Below are 2,651 nucleotides of genomic sequence, written 5' to 3' on the forward strand. Positions count from 1 at the left end.
TTGAATCTAAGAATTTAGGAGCCGAGGTTTAAATCTCTCTCTCTTTCTAATGAAGACTTTGCTTTTTTGTTTTTATATTGTACATTCTACTTTTGGTTTGTTTTCTTGATATCATGATAGTTTTATAATAGTCTCACGAATCTATCTAATCTTTCAAAATTGGGTGTTTTGACCTATTATAGCCTTAATGCCCCAAACGAATTTTTAGATTTTGTCTCTTTTGTTGCTTATATTGAATTACTTCATTAACACAAACACATATTTGCAAATATGCCCTTAAGTTTTGTCTAACTGCACATCTTCCAATTAAATACTTATTTTGATTGTTTTCATTTTTATGTTGCTAAAGAGCATGGCCCTGCCTCGTGTACTGGGGTTCAAATTTTATGGATTTTTATGGTGAGCTCATTGATTTAATTGTTCAAGTTTTATTTTAACAACTTTGGTAGACATTGTTACGTTTTTTGCCAATCTTATAGTAGATGTTAGTTTTTTACTCTCTTGTGTAGGGAAAGGCATGAGGGAATTTTCATTAGTACATCGTGCTAATATTGCCAATATATCTTTTGAGTATGGTGCAACCATGGACTTCTTTTCTGTGGATCATGTGACTCTACAATATTTGAAAATATTTGACAAATTTTCAACACCCATGTCATGTATAATCTTTTGAAGGTAACCCCTCTTTTTCCCTTATATTTCTTTTTTTTTTTGTATTTTTTTTTTTTGTTTCAATAATTCATGGCTTTTGATTCTTTAATTTTCTGGCTGTTTGGAAGCTTTAACATTTGAACTCTTGGATTTTTTTTGGTTCATTAAGTTGCCAATAGTTAAAATCTTTTGAAGGACTTATAACTTGCATGATTGTTAGATTGAAGGAACATTGTGGCTCAGGTAATTTTTTATATTCTAGATATCGAATGTAGAACACAAAAAGTAATTGGATTCCTTTAATAAAACTTCAAATACTAATTCTAAATGTAGATTTCAAAAAAAAAAAAAAAATCCCAATTAATTAATAAACAAACAACTTCATTACTTTAATTTTTTTTAAAGATTGTTGTCAACCATAGTGTTTCACATATTCACTATACAACATTAATAATAATAATAATCAACATTGTTTTGCATGAATAATAACAATTTATAATTTATAAAATTCGAATGAGTACTAACAAAATTCTTTAATTTTCTTTTATCAATATTGTTTGATGTTTCCGAGGTAATATTAATGTAAGCAGCCGACTCCCCATGTAAAATTGTAAACAATAAAAAATTAATTGATTTTTTCATAATATTCTCTAACCAAAATATGTCAATTGTCGCATAATAAATTATAAATGTTCCAATCTTGCAAGTTAAGCCTCTGAAGGCAGTGTTTTGTCTAGTTGGATAATTATATATGCAGTAGCACTTTGAAAGTTCTTTTCTTTCTGTTAAAAGCAATATAATAATATGTGTACGCATAAAATCCTAATCACACATAATTTCTTAGATACTATGGAATTTTGATTTGCGTCTTTTAACGGTCAATTTGAGCCATCAATCATCAATGGATAAATCCCAAATAAGCCTCAATATCACCAACTTAACTAACATTCAAAGACAACATAAAGTACAAATTAATCACAAAGATATGAAAAACTCAAATCAAAAGCCCTTCTCAATATTATTACTCAATAACTAGGATTAACACATAAATGAAGAACTCTAAACTCAAGTTCCAATTGAAGAAAAAAACACACACCCAATATCAGTATCTCCCTCTCTGTTTCTTTGTTTTTTTGTAGAGGGGTCAACCAAGGTACAAGTGAACCTTGACAGCCAATAAGAAGATGCAAATGAGACCAAAGTAAAGTAGGGAATGAATCAGTATGGATGCACCACTCGTCTGAAAGTTACCAAAATCCACACACCCATTGCGCCCAGGCACTTGAAAGAGCAGACCCGGAGTTAAGAGTACAAATAGCACCACAGCCACAAAAATTGGACCCCAATCAGACATCTTTCAAGCTTTCCCTATGTAATTAACTTGGGAATGATTGTTGGAGCTAATGAGATTATGGGAGAAAAATGAAAATAATGATGGAATTGGGAAACTTAGGAGGTGTTTATGTAAGGAAAGAAAAGAGAGAGTGGAGACTAAAAGAGACTTTGGTGGGAAGAAAAGTAGATAAAGAGAGTGTGGGGCGGAGACTTATTAAGGGAGTTAATCACTTGGTTCCACTCCTATAGTCCCTACTTTTGTAACTTGTATACACGTGACAACTGGGAATAACTTGTTAGTCATGCTTGCTTTCAACATATCACACTACTGTTTTGGTTTTAGTTCTTGTACATTTACAAGAAGATGTATTGTAGAAGCAAATAAAAAGGGATTTGATTTGATTAGGCCTACATGCATACGATGTGATATTGTGCTTTTATATTGTAGGTTGTGCACAAAATCAACTAAAGTTAATGATCTGCTAGCGAAAAAGCTAAAGTTAATTATCAAAAACTTAATGATTTCTACTTCATGGAGAGCCCTTGATGGGTCACCCTTCTTTTTGATTCTCTCTCTCTCTCTCTCTCGATACATTGAAATGAGAACTTACGAATAAGAATTTTTTTTCCATGTTTCTTTTTACCGTTTCTTTTCAATCTTGAAA

At 31.2% G+C, this 2,651-nt stretch overlaps 1 protein-coding gene across 1 annotated transcript; it reads right to left on the bottom strand.

Moving 5' to 3' along the window:
- Positions 1-1,637: 1,637 nt before the first annotated feature.
- Positions 1,638-2,174, bottom strand: LOC142627314 (uncharacterized). The gene has a single exon (XM_075801142.1). It carries the CDS (start codon positions 2,003-2,005, stop codon positions 1,796-1,798), a length of 210 nt encoding a protein of 69 aa, XP_075657257.1. The 5' UTR covers positions 2,006-2,174; the 3' UTR covers positions 1,638-1,795.
- Between the last annotated feature and the right edge of the window lie 477 nt (positions 2,175-2,651).

This window comes from Castanea sativa, chromosome 3 (assembly GCF_040712315.1).
Source record: "Castanea sativa cultivar Marrone di Chiusa Pesio chromosome 3, ASM4071231v1".
In the NCBI taxonomy this organism is placed as follows: domain Eukaryota; kingdom Viridiplantae; phylum Streptophyta; class Magnoliopsida; order Fagales; family Fagaceae; genus Castanea; species Castanea sativa.